At 39.1% G+C, this 23,007-nt stretch overlaps 2 protein-coding genes across 2 annotated transcripts; one reads left to right on the forward strand and one right to left on the reverse strand.

Moving 5' to 3' along the window:
• The first annotated feature begins 5,686 nt into the window (after positions 1–5,686).
• On the forward strand, positions 5,687–18,902 carry fhip2b (FHF complex subunit HOOK interacting protein 2B). Its single transcript, XM_026945811.3, has 17 exons — positions 5,687–5,877; positions 7,655–7,733; positions 8,150–8,319; positions 8,442–8,546; positions 10,559–10,678; positions 10,775–10,942; positions 11,057–11,253; positions 12,231–12,348; positions 12,458–12,534; positions 13,070–13,268; positions 13,368–13,537; positions 13,646–13,768; positions 13,879–13,969; positions 15,098–15,241; positions 15,382–15,522; positions 16,194–16,294; positions 16,982–18,902. Exons 1-17 carry the CDS (start codon positions 5,827–5,829, stop codon positions 17,100–17,102), a joined length of 2,175 nt encoding a protein of 724 aa, XP_026801612.3. The 5' UTR covers positions 5,687–5,826; the 3' UTR covers positions 17,103–18,902.
• Positions 18,903–18,905: 3 nt separating this feature from the next.
• nudt18 (nudix (nucleoside diphosphate linked moiety X)-type motif 18) lies at positions 18,906–21,988 on the reverse strand. Its single transcript, XM_026945812.3, has 4 exons — positions 21,915–21,988; positions 21,230–21,428; positions 20,909–21,122; positions 18,906–20,498 (listed from the first exon to the last, which is right to left on the reverse strand). The coding sequence occupies exons 2-4, from the start codon at positions 21,389–21,391 to the stop codon at positions 19,888–19,890; spliced, it is 987 nt and encodes a 328-aa protein (XP_026801613.1). The 5' UTR covers positions 21,392–21,428; positions 21,915–21,988; the 3' UTR covers positions 18,906–19,887.
• Between the last annotated feature and the right edge of the window lie 1,019 nt (positions 21,989–23,007).

Raw genomic sequence — 23,007 nt, forward strand, 5'->3', positions numbered from 1 at the left:
CAAAGAAGTATTTCTGTGATGAATTGCAGTTATTTAATCTAACAAAACAAAAACCCATAAATAGCTAGAAATCAAAATATCATAATCAATTTCAATGATTAATTTCTAGTTTATTGATTAGCTCGAATGAAAGACTCTGTGTCATGCTGTTACAGGAAGATAATCAACAACATGGTGTAGAATTACTACCTCAATGTTGATTATTTTCCTAAAACAGCATTTTATTCATCTTATACCATCAAAGCTGACGATCCTTTTATTAAAGATTGACACATTTTACATTTCATCCATTTATAGTTACATTTAAAGCTCGTCCACGAAACAAGTTCTCCTGTTCTCACTTATGATATAGCAGCTATAAACAGTCTTTCCCTCTAATTAAAGTTCATAAGACATAAAAACGCAGCTCGTCATGTTACAGAGAAACAGCAAAGAGCAAAGACTTTCACGAGGAGGAAAACCTCCTGACTGTTACAAAGCTCTGACACTGGAGACTCCTTCCATAAACCTATCAACAGTCATACATTTTTCTTTGTTAAAGAATAGCAAGATTTTTTTTTAAATCTATTTATCAAAGGTCTAAGATTGTGTAGAAAATCCACCAGGCAAGTCCCTGGGTTCTGATTATCTGTTGCTATAGCAACAACAGTATTAATTCAGATATTTAAATGCACTTTAAGGTAACAGACTATCAAGTTTGGTCACATGACACAGCTATATGTACACGCAACCTTAAAAAAGACATCAGAAGCTTTTAAATATTAGATTCTACACATTTCAGCATTTGGATGGAGCATTTCTTAAAAGTTGTAAATAAACCTTGTGGATTTTAAAGATTCATCAGGAATTACAGATTCCCCTTTTTTTCCACAGAGCTCGTGCTGGTGCTCAGCTTTTATCAGAGGGTTCATGCGAGGCTTTGCCCTACATAACCCACTGCGGAAAACCATTCTGTGTCTATTTTTAGCAGCCACCAATATCTCAGAATCACTCGGACTATTTTTCAGTGTTTCATGCCCGGTGTCAGCGATGTGACCTGCCTGTCGCTGTCACAATCGTACGCATCTTTTTTTTTTTCTCATTGCAGTCGTTTCTTTGCCTGGGGGTGAAACGCGCTCTGCTGCGTTTTTCTAGTCGATTTTGCAGTTGCAGTTCAGCTTTTAACCCTTTAAGGATGTTCTAAGACACAATACGGACACTTTGGCAGTGTTTTTAATTAAACGCAATAACATAAAGTCTGTTTAACCCTTCAAAAACATGTGATAACCCATCTCACGTTGGATTTTGATCTTAAACAAGTAACAGGAGTTTATGAGTTTTTTAGCATATAACACCAAATGTGGTTAACTAGCATCCCTGCTAATGGTCTGCAGATGTTAAGGATGTTCTAGTGATTTATTTAAAATGATTTTCATTTTAAATTCGTAATTTATTTTCAGGCTATAATTTAGGTAACAGGGTTGTACGTTCAAAGTGACCTCATCAGTCACTATCACAATAGCAATGAAAATAAAGCAAAAAGAATGAGAGAATTTTTCTTCTTCTCATGATCTTCAAGAAATTCAAATGATGCAACTTCCTGTTGAACACATGACTTATATTATTGGAATGCTCCAAATATTTAATAATGAGGAATGTGTTCAGGTAACAGGGTTGAGCAGGACACTAAAATGTACATAATCTAAAATGGACGACTCGTGGAAAAGGAAATTTCAAGAATGGGATATTAAATGGACTAAAAAAATAAATGTAAAAATAATACATTTATTTTTTTTAATTAAATTTTAATTTTCTGAAGCATTTTGTAGATTATATTTGAAGATAACATGTCATTACTGTATGTGGGGTATTTTATTATGGTTTTTTAAATAATGTTTAGTTTTTTATTAATGTTTAAAGTTATTATATGAAACATATATTTTTTTTTTTTTTGTGATTTCACCTGCATATAAAATATCGTTTAACATTGCTTTACATGCAGAATTGGAAATCTAATATCCCAATCATGGAATCACCCGACCACATACCTTTCACTGTACCTACTGAAATAATCCATAGTATTAAGTTAGTAATAATAATAATAATAAAAATAATAATAATAATAATATAATGTTTAAGCGGTTAATTCTCTGTGCTAGCAAACTAGAAGGCCATGAGTTTGAACTCCAGGCCTTTTCACTGCCAATTGCAGCAAACTCCCTATTGTTTTTCCCATTACTGCTAATGCTGAGTGTTTTATTCCTCTTATACCACAGCAATTTGCCAACAATGTTTTTGCAACGTTTTATCCATTAAAGAACAACTTGTCATACTTTTTTATCCACTTCATATTGTAAGATGTACACAAAACAAGTTACTTCCTATTAGCACTTATGTTTCAGCAGCTATAGACAGCCATTTCCTCACCAGCTTCTCTTTTTCCTCTCTTTTATAGAAAATGAATCAACAATTTCTGACCAGTCAGAATCCAGAATTCAACGGCACTGGAGTATAATGTATGATTTTGGAATTACAGATGGTTTGGAGGGTTTGGGATAGTTTTATTGAGCATTTGGTCAGTTTTTCAGACAGCTATTGACCTGTTTTTCATTCAAACGTCACTTTGGATAAAAGTGTCTGCTGAAGTGTCACTTAACACTGAAGTCTGTTCTCATATGTGCTGTTTGGATTTATACTGAATTCCTCATTATTCCCTGACAGAGTTGCACTGCGAAACAAAAATATATTTATAGCTCATATGAGTATGAGATACAGTACATCGATCCATTCTATTTATGGAGGAATGAGGTAAGATTGCCCTGGGTAAGATGAGCAAACCCAAAGTATTTAAGTATCAGTGCATAAAACAAATTATATCACACCATTTTCTGGAAAAGAGCATGTGAAGAAATGCGATTTGTCCCTTTCTAAGCAGCACCATTGAGTTATGCCGATTTCAAAAACATTTTTTTCAGATGCATTACAGTTTAATAGCATTGCAGTTTAATGGGTGCTCTTGTAAGCAAGGATATGTGAGATAAAATAAATCCGAGACGTTTGCCTCAGGCTGTCTATTCTGTAAAGCAAAATTAGCTCCATTAGCCGCTCCATTAGCTGACTCTACAAATTATTGTACTGAAATTTTTATTACATTATATGTTATTTTTTCTGTTACATTATAAATAGCAAAAAAAAAAAAAAAAAAACAGATGAGAAATCACAGTGACTTGCTATATACAATCCTACAGCCAGCTGCATAATTATTGGCACCCTTCATGAAAATGAAACGCAAACTTAATATAGCCTTTAGAAATAAATGTTACAAATGTTGAGCTTACATATGAGGACACTAAATGCAGTAGTTTACTCTTTTCTTACAAAATACTGCTTTCAATATTACTGGCACCTTTACAATTCATGGCGACTGTCCTGGACAGTATAACGGCACTGAGCCTCGTTTTTGGATTGTCTACCGAGGTTGGAGATCCTTGTAGAAGATCTACATGCAGAAAGTTGTTTTAAGATAATTTATATTCTCAGGTTTGTGCATGGTTTTCAAATCTAGAAAGCGATATAGTCAGTGAAAATCACTGATCTGTGTCTTGTAAACATGGGTTTGGGTGCAAGTTTGGGCTCATTGTCTTGAAGTTCCATATATGACCAAGCTTTAACCTCCTGGCAGATGCAGCCATTTTTTTAGGATAAAATATTCTTGTACTTAGCAGAAACCATGATGCTATTAGTTTTTACAAGGGCCCCTGAACCAACAGCTGCAAAACAGCCCCAAGTCATCACTGACCCACCACTAAATTTTACACTAGATTTGGAGGATTTTCATTTTTTACGGTCCCTATTTTTCAACAAATGGCCAAAATGTTTAAAACTAAACTCTAAACTCTGCCGTTCTGAAACATCTTCCTCGTCATCCTCCTCACCATGCAGGGTGAATCCATTTCCTGGCAAATATTTACACCATGCCAGACTTTGGAAACGTCCACATGAAAAACTGCAACGGAAATGTAAATGTGAGCTTGTTGATGAGCTCCAGATGGTTAGATTTCGACTCACTGATCAGAGATATTTTAATCTGCCACACTGTGCATCTACAAGAATGTCAATTCCACACACACTCATGTAGGTGTTTGGTAGTTTTACTGGAGGCTGAGGAGCACACGGGATTAGAGAATATATCACACTCTGACATACAGTATATACAGTATGAAGGTCGATATAGATTTCAGAAGCTTAAGTTAAATAAATTGTAAATTAACACACATAAACAGCACATTCATACATTTAGTAAGTGAGAGATGTCAAGGCTGTATGAAGCAGATTACTCTGAAATGCTAAATTATCAGATAATAGATAGAACAATATGCCTCTAACACGTGCATGTTACACTGCTTCAGACAAAGAATCAGTGTGAAGAACATTTTTGGAATATAAAACCTTTTAAAAAAAATATTTTTTTGTTGTAAATTACATTTTTGATATAATCCCTGCTACATCTTTTAAACAGTAAAGTATTATTATTATTATTATTATTATTATTATTATTATTGTTGTTGTTGTAGTAGTAGCGACTGTGGTAGTATTAGTAGTAGTAGTACTAGTAGTCATGGTGGTAGTACTAGCACCAATATTAGTTGTAGTAGTGGTAATAGTATTACTAGTAGTACCGGTATAAGTAGTAATATTACTAGTGGCAGTAGTGTGGGTAGTAGTAGTGCTAGTAGTAGCAGTGGTGGTAGTATTAGTAGTCATGGTGGTAGTAATAGTACCAATATTAGTTGTAGTAGTGGTAATAGTATTATTAGTAGTATCACTAGTAGTAGTAATATTACTACTGGTAGTAATAGTAGTAGTGGCAGAAGTAGTAGTAGTATTAGTAGTAATAGTAGTAGCAGTAGTGGTAATAGTAGTAGTACTGGCATTGGTAGTATTAGTAATAGTACCAGTAGTAGTAGTAATATTACTAGTGGTAGTAGTAGTAGCAGTGGTGGTGGTATTATTAGTAGTAGTACTACTAGTAGTGTTGATAGTAGTACTAGTAGTAGTAGTAGTGGCACAAGTAGTAGCAATATTGCTAGTAGTAGGGGTGAAAGTAGTAGTAGTAGTGGTGGTGGCAGTAGTAATAATAATATTACTAGTAGTGGCAGTAGTAGTATTAGCGGTAACAGTAGTAGTATTAGTAACAGTAGTAGTAATAGTCATAGTAGTAGTAGTAATATTAGTAGTGGTAGTAATAGTAATAAAATTACTAGTAGTAGTAGTAGTGGTTAGTAATAGTAGTAGTGTTTCAGTTAACAACCAGGATAACTGTTTTTATGTGTATTTATCTCTTTTTTTTATTTAAAAGCAATGTGTTTTAATTATATTGTAATTAAACCTGTATTAATTATACTGAATTTGAATTTTCATAACTTTTGTCACTTTTGACACAAAGTGTTAATATCTACATGAAACATTTATTAAATTATTGATTTAATTTAGACTTGTATCTGCTGTAACTTTAGCCAGGTTGCACAGAGAGAGGGCGCCTCTTCCTGACAACTCGGCAGATAAATACGCTTCATCCCAAATGGCTATACACTAAACGCATAGTGCACTACATAGGGTGTATAATCCAGTGCGCTCGTGCCCTATGTAGTGCACAGCGGTAGTGAGGATGCCGATATTAGAGATTCAGCCACCGACGAGCTGGAAAACTAACTGACGTGTTGAAGGAAATGTGTCCAAACAAACTGGCTAAGCTCAGCTTAGCTTCAAATAAAAATTACAATGAGTGACTCGTCATATTTTCGTGATTACAGACATTTGTAAACAAACAAACAAAAAAATCCTACGATGGATATGTTTAATAAATTGACGACTCTTTTCCAGCAGGCCCTGGAAACTGTAAGTTATAAAATATAGTCCAACTTTTGTAACTTTTCTAAGCTAGCATGTTAGCTAGCTTCGTTAGATTAGCCGTGTTGCTGAGAAGTGTGTAAAGAACAAGCTTGACAAGTTTAACAAGCGAAATAAATGATCGACGAGATATAGGAAAGGAACAGGATTGAGTTGTCGTGTTGTATGATACTTTAAAAAGAGTTTAAATGTTATGTATTGTATTGCTAGCTTGCTAACTGGGTGGTATTTTAGCCAACGCAGTTGATAAACTAACTCTGTAAGACATTAAAATCAGTAATGTAGCAAATGCATGCCAGCTTTATTTATCAGCTCGATTTATCCCAGTGTGTTTTGTCTGTCTTCACTTATATAAACTGTGCTAATCGGCATGAGGAGGTGTTCAGGATCTTCAGGACATTCCTGCTACAAGTCTGAACACTGCAGGGCAAATACTTCTCTTCTGAAAAACCTCAACAACACAAGTGCTCCTTCCCTCCCTGAACGTCTAGCTTGTATTGTAACTCATGTAACTCATGTCTGTAATCCTGTCCTGTTCATAAACCCGGTTGAAACACACTGCATGTCGTGCTGTTACAGAAAAATAAGCAGCAGTGTGAAGCATCACTTCTGTTACCATCGTGGAAGATGATTGTTTTCCATCAGCAGCAGTGTTTTATTCCTCTTACACCACAGCAATTTGCCAATGAGTCCGGTTTCGTATTAATTAAAGAACGACACGTCATACTTTTTAAACATTTTTTTTTATCAGTTTGTAGTTAAATTCAGTGTCCTGGAACAACTGCAAAATAAGTTAGTTCCCATAACTAGTAATAATAGAAGTAGTAGTAGCAGTATTAATAGTAATAGTAGTACTACATGTGGTAGTTATAGTACTAGAAGCAGTATTAGTAATAGGAGTACTACAAGTAGTAGTAGTACTAGAAGTAGTAGTAGTAGCAGTATTGATAGTAATAGTAGTACTAGAAATAAAAGTAGTAGCAGTATAAATAGTAATATTAATACTAGAAGAAGTAGTAATAGTAGTGGTAGTAATAGTGGTGGAAGTACTAGAATTCATAGTAATATTTGTGGTAGTAATAGAAGTAATTAGTAGTAATAGTAGTACTGATAGCAGTAATAGTAGTACTAGAAGTAGTAGTAATAGTAGTAATTAGTGTTGGTAGTAGTAGAAGTAATAGGGATGCTGGTAGCAGTCGTACCAGAAGCAGTAACAATAGTAGTAGTAGTTAGTGTTGGTACTAATAGTACTAGAAGTAGTAATAGTGGTCATAGTAGTAGTAGTACTAGAAGTAGTAGTAATGGTCATAGTAGTACTAGATATAGTAGTAATAGTGGTGGTGGTAGTACTAGAAGTAGTAATAATGGTCATAGTAGTACTAGAAGTAGTAATAGTAGTAGTAATAGTACTAGAAGTAGTAATAGTAGTACCAGAACTGTTACAAAGCTCTGATACTGGAGACTCCTTCAATTATACTTTTTGCTTCCTTAATTAACAGCATGTTTTAGTAGTCATTTAGATTACAGCTTATGTGGAGATGTTACTATAGAAACAGTAACGTATCAGAACGAGGTTATTAACATAAATCTGTGATTTGCAGCTGCACTACTGTCAGAGCTGCTGGTGTAGAAAATTCATCAACACCTTGTGACCAATCAGGATTGAGAATCCAACAGCGCTGTAGTATAAATAACCTCGTACTGGGAGTGAACGATAGACTTTTTCACACGTCTGATCTGTGTTCTGTTTCATGTCTTGTTTCAGAGAGAGCCTTCAGTAAATCTGCTCGACTCTTTCGTCGATCATTGGAAAGGAATAACCAACTACTACATTGAAACTACAGGTGAGGTTCGAGAGAGAACACCGGAAGCACTCGGGATAAAGAGAGAATTTAAATACAATCTTGTCCCGGTACGCGCTGACACTGGAGACTCCTTCCATAAATGTTAAATAACTCCCGTTAATTTAGTGTTAAATAAATGTCTCCTCACAGAAAACTTCACCATATCACAGATTATACGTCTTTATTAAATAAGAACAGCTTTCTTTAAAATGGGTTATTATTACTCTTACGTTATGTATATCATCAGAAGTCTATGACAAATCGTCACCATAGAAACGCCAATCAGATTTGAGAACTCAACAGCACAGTGGTATAATCACAGTAACGTATACTCTGACTATCATTAACACCTTTGCCTTTGAAAGAACACACAGATCGAGTTGGTTTTTTGTTTTTCTTTTTTTTATGTTGTATAGATGAGGCGCAGCCGGTGAAGCAGACAGACATCCCATGGAGACTAAAGCAGATGCTGGACATCCTGGTGTACGAGGAGAGACAGCAGGAGGTGGAGGAGACGGGGCCCTGCATGGAATACCTGCTCCAGCACAAACTACTGGAGACACTGTGCACGCTGGGAAAGGCACAGGTATACACACACACACACACATACACACACACACACACACACACGTGTACATGCATCAGACCATGCGAGCCTGGTCTCTGTCTTTGTTCTTCACATTGAACATCTCCCCTTTTTTTGCACAGTATCCTCCCGGAATGAGCCAGCAGGTCCTGCTGTTTTTCTCCAAACTCCTGGCGCAGATCCAGAAGCCCATACTGCACGTGATTAACGTGTATCGACCTGTACAGGTGAGCCATATCCATATACCACCATGATTAGCGCTAATGTTCACTAACACTGCTCTGTGATGATGAAGAGAATTTACAACGTGGATTTATTAAAATGAAGGTTTCTCTAATGCTATTGAGGATAGTAATACCATAAGTGGCTTTGGGGCTGCGGTTGCCACGAGCACCTTCGTACTCAGGACTCCATCAGTGGGCAGTGGATAGATTTTAACCAACCGGACTTCTTGCAAAAACTGTGTTGAATTTATTGGTTGCACAATTGCACTATTTATCCATATAGTACACAGTAATAGAAGGGATTTATTTATAATTGCACTATCCATTATCACCCTGATTAGGATGGGTTCCCTTTTGAGCCTGGTTCCTCTCAAGGTTTCTTCCTCATGTCGTCTCAGGGAGTTTTTCCTCACCACCGTCGCCTCTGGCTTGCTCATTAGGGATAAATTCACAGGGATAAATTCACATATTTACAATATATATATATATTTTTGTGAATCCATTTATTTCTGTAAAGCTGCTTTGTGACAATGTCCATTGTGAAAAGCGCTATACAAGTAAAATTGAATAAGGACTATTATGAGTGTGTAGCTCTCTTTCCCAGATGATTTGATGGAAGATAAATAAGCCAGCTTGTGAAATATAAAAGGCCAACGGGGCAGAACAGTGCAAGTTAGAGAAGTGTTGATGCAACACTGTGCAGTGCAGGAAGTTAGATATGAGGGTCTGACATACACTCCTTCACTGCACAGAGGCCACGCCTCCTTCACTGACACTGACGTGCACTGAGGCCGCGCCTCCTTCACTGACACTGACGTGCACTGAGGCCACACCTCCTTCACTGACACTGACGTGCACAGAGGCCACGCCTCCTTCACTGACACCGACATGCACTGAGGCCACGCCTCCTTCACTGGGACTGACAGACATAGAGGCCACGCCTCCTTCACTGACACTGACATGCACTGAGGCCACGCCTCCTTCACTGGGACTGACAGAACGAGAGGCCACGCCTCCTTTACTGACACTGACATGCACTGAGGCCACGCCTCCTTCACTGGGACTGACAGAACGAGAGGCCACGCCTCCTTTACTGACACTGACATGCACTGAGGCCACGCCTCCTTTACTGGGACTGACAGAACGAGAGGCCACACCTCCTTCATTGAGACTGACAGACACAGAGGCCACACCTCCTTCACTGAGACTGACAAGCTTCATATAATCATCCATGTGGAAGTTTTAAAACCCTTGTTTATCTAACAGACAATTACTAAAGTGCACACAGCCGACAAAGGAGATCAGGAGATCAGCAAACATCACAAGAGTGTATTTTGTACCTGCTTCCAGTAACAAGTCCACCACGGAGTTTGTGTCAGTGCCATACCTCCTTCACTGGGACTGACAGACACAGAGGCCACGCCTCCTTCACCACACAGTTCCTCCTGATTTACATTTTCATTACATTGCAGAAACTGTGACTGTTATTTAAATAAACAGCAGTGACACAAACTCCGTGGTGGACTTGTTACTGGAAGCAGGTACAAAATACACTCTTGTGATATTTGCTGATCTCCTGATCTCCTTGTCGGCTGTGTGCACTTTAGTAATTGTCTGTTAGATAAACGCAGGGTTTTAAAACTTCCACATGGATGATTATATGAAGCTTGTGTTTGGCCAGTCAGTGAAATTAACCACAGCAAGCTCTATCCCTGCAAACTGCAAACGTTCCTGGAACTATGGTGCAGGAGCTAAAATCAGCCCTGGTTCCTCTGGTGGAAATGCCCTATAGAGGCACCACTAATGATTCAAACGTGTTGATCTTTAAATTCTGATTATAATTTGTTTAATGAGCAAAGCAACTGTTGCATAAATTGTGTTTCTAAATACCTCTAATATACCAGTTTTAACTCTGCAGCTTATTAGCAGCTCTGTGTTTATTATTATTATTATTATTACAGCAGATTTGAGCAACAGATGTATCTGTTTTCTCATGTGTCGGTGTTGCACTCCAGAAGCTGATTCGTCTGTGTGGGCTCCCTGATTCGCAAACAGAGAGGGAGGAGTCGTTGTTTCTCTTTTCCGTTTGTTCTCGTGTGAAGAAAGACCCGTCCGTCCTCAACTACATCCTGGAGGTGAGTCATTTCTTTGCAGCTCCTGTGGTTCTTTTATTTGTAAAGAGAGACATTGATTTTAAGCGAGTAAATGAATGTAAATCCTCTATAACACAGACTAGTAAAGAAGGCCAGCCTCAGAGATGTAGCTCTGTGTCAGAGGAAGGTGTAGAAGGAGCCAGTGGCGGATCCAGTCCAGAGAACTCGGCTTCTCCTTCCGCGCAGAGCTCAAGCCAGCCAGACACGGGTTTTATCCAGATCCTCGTGCAGCTTGGGAAAAGCCAGGTGAGCCTCTGAGTGTTCTCATTTCCAGCTTGGTAAAGAACGGTGCTCAGACGGTATAAATGAAGAGTTGATCAGCGTATACTGAGATGTGGTGTGTGTGTGTGTGTGTGTCAGAAAAGCCGCGTTGCTTTGCGAGCGATGGAGAGCATGCTGCTCCTGACCAGCATTCCTCAGGAGGACACGGCCAAGCTTCTGGCAGAGCAAACTCCACTGTGTGACTTTCTGGCACAGAGAGTGTGTGAGCTCTACGGCGCTATCCCCACCACACTCCATCCTGAGGACATACACAGCTACACCGTCAAGCAGTGGAGGTAGGGACAGGTGTGGGTTTGGATGTGTTACCAAGACACAAAATAGCAAAGAAAGTTATGCATGATTTCTAAAACATACTTACTTTACATTATACAGTATATCTAAGGAATGTGGAATAACATGCTTGGGGTGGTGCTGTTATAGAAAAGAAATCAATGACGTGGTGTTACTGTAAACACCTCGAAGTTTATTTTACTATAACATCAATATGTCTCGAGGTGTTTTATTGCCAACAATCACAATGTTTTTATTAACTAAAGAATGGCACACACTTTTTATCCGTTTATAGTTACATCAGCGTTGTGGAATGTCTATGAATCAGGTTACTTACGTTGTAATGGTTACATTATTTTCTCTCTCTTTTGACGTTAATAAGTTATTCGTTGAAATGTTATTGTTTCTATAGTAACAACAACTATAGGGACTTGTATTAATGGACACACCCCATAAAGAGATTTAAAAACTGTGTATAATTGTTGTTATGGTTAAATTTTCACATTTATGGAAGGAGTCTCCAGTGTCAGCGCTTTTTAACAGTCAGAGATAAAGCTGTGACTTTAAGTTTTCCGACATCTTCAGGATGAGAGAGAGAATAAAAAACAGATGCTGGTGAGGGAATGACTGCTGATATACTGTAACTGAGAACAGGAGCTCACTTGTTTTGTGGAAATTAAATGTAACTATAAACAGATAAAAGCCTGATGTGTTGTTCTTTGATGAAAATTGTAACTGGCAAATTGCTGTGGTATAAGAGGAATAAAACGCTACGGGACGAGCTGTTATGGGAGAATAAAAGTTTGGAGTGGTAGCTCCAATCACACCACCTCACAGTGTTTTATTCCTTACTTAGAGCATTGGAAAAAATATATGCAAATTACATCTGGACCTAACATAATTACAATTCCTGTAAATTCCGCTAATCTACACTTTGCTTCATATTACAAAATGTATTGATTAGCGCGCTGTGTTTTGGCAGGACTCAGTCATCCCCGGTCAGCGCGGAGGAAAGCCAGTCGTTTCCAGCGCAGGAGCACATGGACAGGTTCTTCCGCTGGCTCGACTACTGCGACCAGCTCATTAAAGATGCACCAGAGGTAATAAAGCAAATAAGCAAATCATATTTTTAGCATATACTACAGGTGTTACACATTCCTCATCTGTACATTAAATACGTCGCTTCTCTCTGTCTCTGTCTGTGTTCAGGTGCTTGCTGTTAAACTTGCCAAGGCTCTTCACCAGCAGTGGCTTACTGGAATCATTGAGCCTCAGCTGCTACAGATGTGAGTCAAATAACCTGCGGTGCTGTGCAAACGTTTTTAAAAAAAACTTGCATGTCATTCATCTTACCTGGGCAATATTTACAGTCCTGTGCAAAAGTCTTAAGCACCCTATATATATATATTTTTTTTAGTACAATCTTTGTTATAGATTTTTATTTTCTGACTTCTACATTATTGATTCAGTACAAAAACATTTTAGATTCCAAACATTAGTTTTCCAGCACAAACTTAAATGTTACAGAAAAATGTTTGTATGTCAGTAAAGAAAGCAGCAGATTCCATAAGAGACACTTTTCAGACAAAAAAACAGAATGAAGGCTGCCGGGTTTCGCTGCAGAAACAAGAAGCGAGTCGACAGTCAAAGTCTCCAGAAGAACTGCGGCTGCTTCTGCAAGATGCTCAGTAACATGTAGTTTTTTGCAGTTAAAACTAAATAGGAAAGTGTTAAGCTTCTGTTATGAATTTGATGTTAAGTGAAATATTTTCTTGGTGTGTGTGTGTGTGTGTGTGTGTGTGTGTGTGTGTGATTGCACAGGTCAGAGGTTGGCGTTCTGGTCCACACGGCTCTCCTGTCACGCTGCGTCAATCACACACAGTCCGCCATCCTGCTGCACGAGCTGGTGCACTTCCTGCTGGGTGGCGACACGCACCGGGAGCAGTCGACCGCCACGCCCACGCACACACACACGCTGCGCTACAATCTCATCAAACACTGCGACCACATCTCAGACGAGGTGTCTGAGTCTAATGATTCTGGGATCATCACTGATGCATTATTTTTCCTGTAGCGTCCTCTGTTGAATCCTAACGCTCCTTTTATTGTGAAACTCTAGATTAGCATCACTACATTACGGCTGTTCGAGGAACTCCTGAAGAAGCCCGACAAACACATCCTGACCAACCTGGTGCTGCGGAACATCGAGAGTCGATCCTATAGGTTGCCGGTTTCAGGGGGCTGCGACGAGAGACCGGGAACTGATCCTGATTTCCTGGAAGAGTCAGAGTAAGGGGAGGGGAGGGGGGAAACTAAGCAGTCAAGTCATAAAAAAAAAAAAAAAAAAGCAATGTTTATCTTTTCTTACTCTGATTATTCTCTTTCTTTGTCTTACAGAGAGATGGAGGAGGATCCTTTCTTCACGGAAAGTGAGTTCAGTGGCTCGGAGCATTTGCTGTCCTTGTCCAGGGAAGAGAGAAAGTCCAGCACACACACACAGATAGCTGAAACTGTTAACAGGTAGAGCAAGCGTGTATTTGTCTTTCTCTTCTCTCTGACACATACAGCACATAGTCTCTCTTGTATTTTACTGACATTGATGTATTAGTGGCCCCTTTTTTTCCCTGCAGTTTCCTCTGTTTAGTTCCCCAAGAGGCAAAAACATCCCAGCATGTACAGGGAGCAGGATATGACACATACGTCCACGATGCTTTAAAATTGGTAAGACTTCCAGAAACCCATCTTGTAAGCTTGTTTGTTACTGTGGTGATTTTTTCACTGCTTTTTAAAAACATTCCTAATTAACGATTCAATCGTCTAGAATAACAAAATGCAGATTCGCAAAAAAAAAAAAAAAAATGACCTAAAAGTTATCGCCTTGCGCTGGTCAGTGTCATTAATTCGTTTGTGTTTACAAGGACTTTTTAAACAAAGTACACCATCTTCAGTAGTCCATCATTTCTTGAAAAAAGAAAAAAAAAACCCAAAACTTATATTTATATAGGTTTATATTAACACACTAATTCTAATATGCCTGCGTTATCGTTTCTATAGCAACAACATGGCTAATTAACAATGTGTAATTGTTTTTATGGTTGCGTTTTCTGTAAGGAAATAGAATGCTTATTTAGCACTGATGGAAGGAGTCTCCAGTGGCAGCGCTTGGTAACAGAGGTAAACCTGTAACTTTAGGTTTTCCGCCACGGGAAAGTCTTCATGATCGAGGAATTTACACTTTGCATGGTCTCGGTAACATGACAAGATGCAATTTTTTTGTCTTATTAACTTCAAGAGAGAGAAAAAAAGAGTGGTGAGTGAGCGACTATTTATAGCAGCTATAATATAAGGAACAAACTTGTTTCACAGACGTTCCACAACATAAAACGTAACTACAAATGGATAAAAAGTATCACGTGAGCGTAATTGTTGGCAAATTGCTGTGGTATAAGAGAAATAAAACATGTCAGGCTTTATTTTTGCTTATTTGTTTTCATTTTGTATTCACTCACACCCAGTGCATTTCTATTTCATTTTTGACTCGTGCCTACATTCGAAAATAAAACTTGTTTCACTCGTTACACACGCTTTTTTTTTTTTTTTTGGTCGTCCATCAGGTACTTATGGGTAAATTTAAATGCTTTCAAATGCCTTAATTGTCTCACATTCGAACATTTTATAGAAAACTACTGCTGTATATATTAGTTAGTTGTATATCAGTTGAATGCCTTGATCAACTTTGAAATAAAGTACACCAGAACGAGATGTATGCTGTATGCTGTGAGGTTAACTCAGTCTCTCTCTCTCTCTCTCTCTCTCTCTCTCTCTCTCTCTCTCTCTCTCATTTCGCAGCTGAAAGAGTGTTCGGCTGTGTCTGCGGACTGGGGTTGGCCGGACACCCCAAAACCGATCGAAGTCCAGTCCAGCAGTTCAGACTTCTACGAAGGACACTTCCTCAAAGTACTGTTGGACAGGATTTCACGCATACTGGAGCAGGTAGCCATTTTGCTACTGCATCCTATTTATCCAGATGAAATAATCTTCACATTCTCGACACATACACAACACACTCTCATCATTTCTTCCTCGATGTATGTGTGTGTGTGTGTGTGTGTGTGTGTGTGTGTGTGTGTCAGCCGTATGAGCTGAACCTACAGGTGACGTCAGTGCTGTCTCGGCTGGCCGTGTTTCCTCACCCTCATCTTCACGAGTACCTGCTGGACCCCTACATTAGCCTGAGCCCTGGCACTCGTTCGCTCTTCTCTACACTCGTCCGAGTGAGCATTTTTCTTTTCTTCTCCCTCTATCACATTACTCATGTCCAGTCTCTGCTCTCCGAAACTCAATTCACTTTAATTTTATTTGTGTAGCGCTTTTAACAATGGACATTGTCACAAAGCAGCTTTACAGAAATAAATCAATTCAAATTAAGTTAAACCAAAATAAATTGGAAGCCAGCGGCGAAAACTCCAGTGCAAAGCAAATAAATCCGAACAACAGTCTCCAGTGAATTTCCTACAGCGACCAAGCCATAACTCTAGCTTTACTGTGTGTTTAATCCAAATTTATTCATATTTCACACTTAAAAAAGAGTTTAGCTACAACATTAAATACATTTTAAACATGCTAATGAATGTATGATTTTTTTTAACAGTAGATTATATATGTATTTTATCAACTACCATTTTATACCAGGAAAACATTTTGACTTTTTTCAAATTGTTTCATATCCTTACATGACAGATATAATGTCCGTTACATAGTCACGCTTCGAAGTAGATAAACTTGTAGATGTGTTTAGCTTAGTTAGATCAGCTTGATAATAATACTAATGAAATAATTCACTGTCCTATAACAGAGCTAGACATTGCTAATCTGTAGGAAGGTAGGTTTTAAATCATTACTCATTTATCATTAATCATTACCTGCTTCCTGTTTCTTGCTGTAGGTGATCGGCGAGCTGATGCAGAGGATCCAGCACATCCCAAACTTCACCCAGAGACTCGTCACGGTCAGGAAGCAGCTCATGGGCCTCGAGGAGGAGACTGTGTAAGACCATGTGATTCGTTTTTCTACAAAATGATTCATTAAAGTAAAGACTCAGTGCATTATCCACATTTTAATAACCCATATTAATAAGGAATAAGCATGATGAGGTGTGCAGTTATAGGAAAATTATCAGTGGCAGGTTGGTGTGATGCAGAACAGACATGAGGCGGAGCTGTCGTTATTTTTTTATCCTCCTTATACCATGGTAGCTTGACAATTACTACACATTTTGCTTTTTTTTTTTATCCATTTATAGTTATTGTGTATTCCCACATGTTATCTGTTACTGTAGCTATAAAGCATCAATCCTTCACCGCTTTTAAATTTTAAATTAAACGTTCTTCTTAGAGATATCTAGCGATATCGACCACACCGAATTGTCAACGTCAAAACACATATTTTTTAGTTTATTTATCATTTATTTATTGTTGTTCCATCCCTTGTAACGTTAATGCATTTTGTACTTTTAATAAATAACGGATCAGAACAATGGATCTGCCTTCTGACCAATCAGAATCAAGACTTCAGCAGTGCCTTGGTGTAAATCTAGTTGATTAAATGGCAGTTTGGTAAATCCTATTGATGAACTAGAGCTGAGGTTTGATAAGCCCCACCTCCTTTTTGTTTAATTGGTCAACACTGTGTGAGAGTGCACTCCAAGTCATTTCTGATTTCCCCCATCCTCAGAGTGGATCATGGCACCCTGTTGAAGGGCGTGATCGTACTGGAGGAGTTCTGCAAGGAGCTCGCAGCCATCGCCTTCGTCAAACTCCCTGTGGGCGATCAGGAGCATCTCTCAGCCCCTTAAACAAACGCAGGGCTGAATCTTCAGGTGCTTCAGAGTTCACGTGTTTGCACAGAGGAAGGCGGGACTGTCACTGCAGGGTACAATACACTGGCATGGGTCACTTTCCTCACGCATGGGTACGGTAAGGGTCGGTCTCGTTGCTGGTCACGTGTTTGGAGTTGACCGCTTTTTACCAGCCTTTTGAAGACCATGAGACACGTGGTGCCTTTAAAACAGTCAGGAATTGACTGGATGAATGATGATAATTAACGACTTTCAGCTTCTATAGTAGAAAAAATATTTAAAGTGATAAAGGTGAGTTCTTCCTCAGTCACTACACTAACACTAAAACTGAGAAAAATGGCTCCAAAGTTATTTTCATATCCATCCAAATGTGAAGATGCAGTGGCCTTATTTAATATTTATATTGTGTATTTTTATACACAGAAATTTTGACAAAACTTTTATTTTTAGTCAGATCGTGTATTTTTTAAATATCAACCAAAATTATAGCTATTCTGATTTGATCAAAATCCATTAATGCACATTTTCCTTTGCAACTTAAGCGGCATCGTCAAGATAATCCTCGCTGCTGAACCAAACGTCCAGGGGGTGGAGCTGGACCTGATCCAACTCCTCCTATAAACCTAACTCTAACCCACTAGACAACACAAAACAGCACACACACTTATCCAGCACGAAACACTGAGTTCTCTCCACCCTCTGGGGTTTTGGGTTGAATCTGCTCAGGAAGGAGGAGCTGGATCAGGTCCGACTCCACCCCCTGGAGTCTTCGTTCTGCAGTAAGGGGTATTTGGCGTAGTTAGCTCTAGTAGAGCGATGATTTAGTGTGGTAGAGAAGATCACCTTTATCTGTACATCATGAAATAGATAATACCTACGCTTAATCGGCTGCCCAAAAGTGCTGCTTTTTTTGAATTCAAGTGTTCATGCTCAAATTTTGCACATTGAATGTTAAGCTATATCGTATAGCTGATTATTGTTAAATGTCTGGTTAGTTAGCGAGCTACGTTTGAGGTAAGGGAGAAACATAACGCAAATTTGATTTTACAGCTTTGACCTTAGCGTAAGATAGAAGATTTCTATGCTCGGTCCAAACGTTATCCAAGTTGGATCATTAACCCAGGAGTTAAATTTCACTGCGGATTGAGAATCCTAAAAAAGTCTCGATTTGTCTCGAGACCAAACAGCACAATCTGATGATTAACCTGAGTTTGAAGGATCCTGAGCCATCGCACATCTCTCATTTCACCGTTCGTACTCTGTTTTTTTTCGTCTCACATAGTGACGGCAGAATTATCGCCTTTAATGCGTATTTCATGTTTAAAATGATCATATCGTAGTGACATATTTAGGAGACTCAAACTTTTTCTGCTCATTAGTCTTATATCATTATTTATATTATAATAATAATATTATTACAGGCTTTGAAATAAGTATGGAAAAAGACTTCTGTCATCTTTACTAAGTGTGGTACTTTACATATGGACATTTATTAATATTTGTTTTAATTGCTGAACCAAACATTAAGGGTCTGCAGATGTTTCTGGTCATGTTTCATCATCTGATTTCTCTTTTCCTCTGTATTATTTTCCTAATGAGTCACAGTCGTTATCACTGTGATGGTAATCAAGATGTTCTCAGAGTCTGTATCGCTTAACACGGGGCTCAGACACAGCATCGTGTGTGACTTCTGTGTCTCTGATGAATTCAGTGCTTGTTGCTGAAGGACTGGACTTGTATACATGAAACAATCTGATCTGTGTAAACATGGATGATATAAAGATGAAAATCATGACACTCTTGCTGTATCAGTAAACTGATTTATTACAAAACAGAAGTGTCTATCATGCCTCATACTTGATACATTTTTCTCACCATGCGTCATAGCGCTTAAAGGCAAACTCCAAAGCATCTGTAGTATGCATGATTACCGTTGAATAGAAATGTTTTTTTCTCCGTAATGAGAAAAAAAATAGACGTCTCTGGGCAGCTCTTCCATTTCGTCAATAAACGTTTACGAATATTCTCATTATACTCACAGTCCACTTTATTAGGAACACTTGTATACCTGGCTCATTCATGAAATTTTCTAATCAGCCAATCATGTAGCAGCGGGTGCAGTTCATAAAATCATACAGGTCAAGAGCTTCAGGTCACATCAAACATCAGAAACAGGGGGAAAATGTGATCATGTCAGTGACTTTGACTGTGGTGAGGTTTGTTGCTGCCAGACAGGCTGGTTTAAGTATTTCAGAAACTCCTGGGATTTTCTAATTCACATTTAAAACATAAACCATCAGACAGTAAAGGTATTAAGATGTATATAATTTGGTATACTTAAAGTGAAAACATTCTCTAAATAAAAAGACGTCTTGAGGAGAACTTATCTCAGCCTCAGATCCTCCGCCCACAGGGCTCGGAGTGTGATGTATTTTGTACGCTTTTCTGGCTGCGATGTTCAGGATCTTAAATGCTGCACTCTGATTGGCTCTCTACACCTCTATGCAAACTTTTGAACTCTGTGTCACAACTACAGATACAGAACCCTGTCTTTAAGCGTTAATAAATAGTTAGTAGGAAGTAGATGAGATAATCCTGCATCACACAGTGCTTTGGATCCAAAAGCATAGATGTGAGAAAGTAATGGCACATTTCGCACACTGTCGCACCGCAACAGCTGAAGCACGCAGATCACTGTAGAGACGCCCTGCAGTGTGTCAGAAAGCAGTGCAAACCGATCATTAGCTTAAATCTGTTGTAGTTAATTAGTCAAAGCCAATCATTAGAGAACGTGCATGGGCAGGAGTGATCTGTCCTTTATCCTCCTCAGTATCTTGCCTTTCAGGCTCTGATTGGTCACTTCGCGCCACGTGTACCTCTCGCTGTCCAAAAGCGGTGGGCTGCTAAGCTCCGCCCCCTCTTCTGAATGCTCCAGAGTCACGAGTGTATTGAAACAGATCCCGTCTGATTGGCCCAGGACTCTGCCGTCGTGCTGCACTCCCAGAATCCCATGCGTGTTGACGTGCAGCACGTGACTCATCGCCCGCATGCACTCCTGGACGAGTCTGCTCCCCGCCCATGTGACCGAATGCCCTTCCTGTGAGACGGCCACAGGAAGGCGAGTGTGCGTCTCAGGATTGGCTGTGTGTTTAGCGAGAAGCAGCCACATTCGCTCCTTGCAGCTGAAGACGAGGAGCAGTCTCTGACACACCACAGAGCAAGGCAAGTTCACAGGGTGACAAACGGGGAACCAAGGCTTCTGACGATATCTCAGCCCAGCGTCGATAAGACACGCAATGTCCCAGCTGCGCAGAGGAAGAGGAGCCTCTCGATCCCACCACTGAGCCTGCACCGACTCCGAGTCGGCCTCGGACGGCGTCTTCAGGCTGCCCCCTAGTGGACGAGGACAGGAAGCATTACTATTACACCATCTTCAGGCACTGCCTCACTGAAATGCTGAAAAGAACTCCTTTTATATTTTCCATGGAAGTGGAGAAACAATTATATATATGATAAGATATTTATTCTTGTTCTACTTTTTACTATAAAATCTTTTATTATAAAAGCTGAAGTCATGGCCTGGGTCTACGGAGAAGTAGTGAGCAGAAGAGAAGAAATATCTGCGTTAAATAATTTACAGGAGCTTTGTAGCTTTTTAACAGTCCCACTTATAAATCCTATTAATGATTAATCATTTGGTAGATGATTTTATGCAAAGTGGAGACAGAATCCTCTTACCGCTACCACTGATTATTTTAGATGCCTGACTGATAAACGTTATTACAAAGCCACAGAGCGCTGACCTGTGACCTCGGCGAGGAAGGCGAAGCGGATCCACTTCCTGCCCCGTTCCTGCACCAGCAGCATGGTGATTGGCTCACACTCAAAGCCCGCCTCCTCTTTTACCTCCCTGCGCAGAGCTTCGTGGATGCTCTCGCCCGCCTCCATGCGACCTGCGGGGAGATACCAGCGACCGTAACACTCCCTCTTCGCTTCCTGCACCATCAGCACCTTGCCCTATCACACACACACACACACACACACACACACAGAGTCACTGTAGCGTGTTACATATTTATCTTATAATCTTAAGTGTTGCATATGTACATGTTAATGATCCTCACTTCAGTGTTGAAGATGACAGCGCTCACTATGTAGCACACGTTTTTTCTCAGGGTTACAGCCTGCACATGATCACGCGTGGAGTCAAAGTCTAGAACCTCCAGCCCTTCTCCGTTCAGCATCTTCTCCACCTTTTCCTCCACATCTTCATCCACAGAGTCCATACTCCTCACTGGAGGTTCACTGGAGGTTCACTGGAGACTGAAACAACGTCAGTAGATGACGTCAGACAATGTTACACTGGTCCCGGAAGTAAATTCCCCCTTCATTTCAGTCACTTTTCTTCTGGTGTATAGTATTCAAGTTCATTTATATAAACATTAAAACCAGAAATAAGTTGAATAAGATAATAATTAACTAATCAATCAATCAATCATTCATTAATTAACTAGCCAGCTATGGTTTCTATTCCCACCGCCACATCTGATTGGTCCCCAGTGATGCTCTATGGAACTATGGAACTTGTAGTTCATTCAAATGGACTACAAAAGGAAGAAGCTAGTGCTAACTAGCAAAACATTAGCACTAGCTTAAACTAACGTCTAAACAGCTAGGCTGAGTGGGTTAACTGGGAAAAGTGGGAGCTCTGTAGTCAGGTTATGGTAGTGTATCATCATAAATCTATACATTTCTGTGCATTAAAATAGAAAAAGTTATCATATTTAATAATATTTATACGGTACTTACAGTATAAGCACAGCAGTATTGAGTGATGCTGCTTTACAGGAAAGGCGACTTCTGCGCAGTGATCAGCTGAAACTTAAGGGACCGGGGTAAAATTATTCATCTGAAATGTAAACGAACAACTTAATATTCTGTGTATATGGAGGAACAATATAGAGGAACAGTAAAATAAAAAAAATAAAAAAAATTGAATGCTTATATTTTGGGCATAATGATAATATATATAGTACAAAACACAAATGAATTATTCGATATACATGAGTTACATAACATAGTGAATTTTCGACTATCCCTAACATTCCTAACAAAGTAATAATGTCATCTACTTCCACCCCCAAACAATATCTGCAGTGTATATACAGTCATTAATTACACTTTTGTGATGTTTCCTCTTGCTATAGAATGGTATTGTGAGAGAAATTAGAAGATAAATTAATATTTTAATTGGGTTAAAGTCACTTGGGAGACTTCCTTTGTGTGCACTAACAATGTAGAAATAGTACCTCATTCACTTTCATTTTTGTGTTATTATATAGAGTTCACAACAGAGACATCATGGAAATGTGATTAAAGTAGGTTAATGGATTCTCTTTTCACATTAAAAAATCTAGGCTCAGTGATGGCATTCACAAAATGCTTATTCGTGTGTATTTTTTAATTTTGAAGGTAAAGGTGTAGAGATATAGAGTAATTTTCGAGGCAGTAAAACCATGTTACGTAATGTATTATTATCTATATATACACAATATGATCAAAAGTAAGTGGACACCTGACCATCACACCCATATATGATTCCTCCTCAAACTGCTGCCACAAAGTTGGAAGCACACAATTGTCTAGAATGTCTTTGAAAGCTGTAGCTTTACAATTTCCCTTCGCTGGAACTCAAACCTGTTCCAGCATGACGATGCCCCTGTGCACAAAGCGAGCTCCATGAAGACATGGTGTGTGAAGGTTGGAGGTGAGGAACTGGAGTGTCCTGCACAGAGCCCTGACCTCAACCCCACTGAACACCTTTGGGATGAACTGGAACACCGACTGAACCCCAGACCTCCTCAAATACTGTAACATCAGCGCCTGATCTCAATAATTGTCT

Source organism: Pangasianodon hypophthalmus, chromosome 8, assembly GCF_027358585.1.
Source record: "Pangasianodon hypophthalmus isolate fPanHyp1 chromosome 8, fPanHyp1.pri, whole genome shotgun sequence".
In the NCBI taxonomy this organism is placed as follows: Eukaryota; Metazoa; Chordata; class Actinopteri; order Siluriformes; family Pangasiidae; genus Pangasianodon; species Pangasianodon hypophthalmus.

Excerpts from the sequence above, each read along its gene's own strand:
- fhip2b (XM_026945811.3), top strand. The coding sequence starts at position 5,827 with ATGGATATGTTTAATAAATTGACGACTCTTTTCCAGCAGGCCCTGGAA. Across the intron at positions 8,320-8,441 it reads GCACGCTGGGAAAGGCACAG|TATCCTCCCGGAATGAGCCA; the intron begins GTATACACACAC and ends TTTTTTGCACAG. Across the intron at positions 12,349-12,457 it reads TCATTAAAGATGCACCAGAG|GTGCTTGCTGTTAAACTTGC; the intron begins GTAATAAAGCAA and ends GTCTGTGTTCAG.
- nudt18 (XM_026945812.3), bottom strand. The coding sequence starts at position 21,391 with ATGGACTCTGTGGATGAAGATGTGGAGGAAAAGGTGGAGAAGATGCTG. Across the intron at positions 21,123-21,229 it reads CTGTCATCTTCAACACTGAA|GGCAAGGTGCTGATGGTGCA; the intron begins GTGAGGATCATT and ends TGTGTGTGATAG. Across the intron at positions 20,499-20,908 it reads CTTCCTCGCCGAGGTCACAG|GGGGCAGCCTGAAGACGCCG; the intron begins GTCAGCGCTCTG and ends CTCGTCCACTAG.